Below are 1,980 nucleotides of genomic sequence, written 5' to 3' on the forward strand. Positions count from 1 at the left end.
TATTGAATGCCGACTAACTTCATGACGCGCACAGGCATAGAACACTTGGCTAGCGGATAACCTTCGTAGTAGTGGAAGCGACCCTGCATGGCCACCACAGGCATGCCTTCTAGATAGCCAAAAATCATGCGACCCACATGACCCTCAACTGTAGAGACAGGAAAATGCGGGATGTCCTTGTAGTCGAAAGCTTGCGTGTCTGTGATGTGATCGGCCATAGAGTTTAGACCCGAACCGCAAATTATGCCAACCTTGGGACGAATGTCGGTGCGCTCCAATAAGAAATCAGCGATCTCTTTAATTAATTCGTAGGAGTAACTGAAAAGAGAAAAAAGGGGTAAAATAAATATCGTGTGTTGTATAATATATATTTAACGATAATAGGAAAATAGAACAGAAACCTTAATGCAATGGCCGTTGGATGATACTGATGGTTCATCATTTTTGGGATGACAGACAATATTGGTGCCAATTGGAGATGTAGTTATATGCGAAAATAGATATGTAAATAATCATACACAAATTTCTTTACGACCCTACTCTTTCCACGTTCAATGCCAAGTAAGTATTTGCAGGCAATTTGAAAAATAAAAATTATGCTTTTTTGCTATCTGAAGAATCTTATTGAAAAGGTGAAAAACATCCGTTCAAAAAGAAAACAAGTTTTTATCACGATAAGGGCCGTTTTCACAGTGGAGAACTAACTTACATGCAGCAATTAAATAGCGATCGATTTTTAGTGCACAAATTTAAAGATAACTTTCGAATGATTTTGTATTTTCATCTCGAGCGCACGCATACCATCACTCAGTATTCGTAAACAAGTGTGGAAACATAATTTGTTTCTATACTAACCCTGTCGAAAATCGAGTATAGAATTCTTAAATAACTCATTAGTGTCGTAGTTCCATTGCAATGAATGGATTTTGTAGAATACAAATATATCCGTATTTTGGCAGTCTATATATATTGAGCGTGAAAAATAAGTATAAGACGATTTTATTTATTAACCGACTTCACAAAAAGGAGAAGGTTATCAGTTCATCGGAATATATATTTTTTTTTATGAATGTTACCGCATAACTTTCGACCACGTTAACCGATTTCGATAATTCTTTTTTTAAAGGAAAGGTGTCACAGGTGGTTTAAATCCGATCATTGGATCATAAAAAATTAACGATAAGCTTAAATTTTTATATACGAATTGAATTGGGTTTTGTTTTTTGCTTAAAAATTGCTTGTTTTACAATTTGCTTAATCTAAGTTTAAACTGACACGGAAATACTGGCTCTTAGAGTATTTTTGGTTTGAAAGTTTTGCCAGCTATCTAAAATTTAGATTCAATTCAAGCCATTACATTTATGTACATAAATATATATTTTACTTAACTCTATTACTTTCTTTTTTATTTTATTACACATTATATTTTTTATTACTTTAATTTTTAGAGTTTAATTTATTAAAAAAGTCCACATCAACTAACAACAGAAAGAAGTAAAAGTTATAATTGAATAAAATTCGATGCTGATGTGCAGACAATTTTTCAAATTTCAAATTGATTTATTATAAAGCGAAAAAATCAATTCAATAGTGATACCAATACCAATGCCGAACATGTACATGGTTGGGGCGGAAATGCCTCCTAAATGTATGCTTTAATATTGATACTGAATTACAGAAACGTGCTAAGCAGCAGTTTGGGAATCAGATCTATGTAGATTAAGATTCATGCAAGGAAGAAGGTAATGCTGAGTATGTAGAAGAAGAAAGGGATAAAGGCAAAGATTAAAATAAAAGTAAAGAAACCTAAATATAAAGACAAAGAGGAAGGAAAATTTAAACACCTAACCTAATAGCAATAGTGGGTGTGAATATGTAAATGAAGATATAGATCAGGGTAAAGGAACAGATAAAGACGAAGACGAAGACGAAAATGAAGATGAAGATGAAGATGAAGATGAAGATGAAGATGAAGATGAA

The 1,980-nt window shown here is 33.0% G+C and overlaps 1 protein-coding gene across 1 annotated transcript; it reads right to left on the reverse strand.

Annotated features, from left to right (window-relative positions):
• Positions 1–18: 18 nt before the first annotated feature.
• On the reverse strand, positions 19–442 carry LOC118732588 (purine nucleoside phosphorylase-like; the record flags this gene model as incomplete). The annotated part of the gene is made up of 2 exons (XM_036461716.1): positions 402–442; positions 19–318 (listed from the first exon to the last, which is right to left on the reverse strand). Coding segments are annotated over exons 1-2 (341 nt in total), but the record flags the coding sequence as incomplete, so codon positions are not given.
• Between the last annotated feature and the right edge of the window lie 1,538 nt (positions 443–1,980).

The sequence above is a fragment of the Rhagoletis pomonella genome, unplaced genomic scaffold (assembly GCF_013731165.1).
Source record: "Rhagoletis pomonella isolate Grant_MI unplaced genomic scaffold, Rhpom_1.0 Rhpom_scaffold_22916, whole genome shotgun sequence".
NCBI lineage: Eukaryota > Metazoa > Arthropoda > Insecta > Diptera > Tephritidae > Rhagoletis > Rhagoletis pomonella.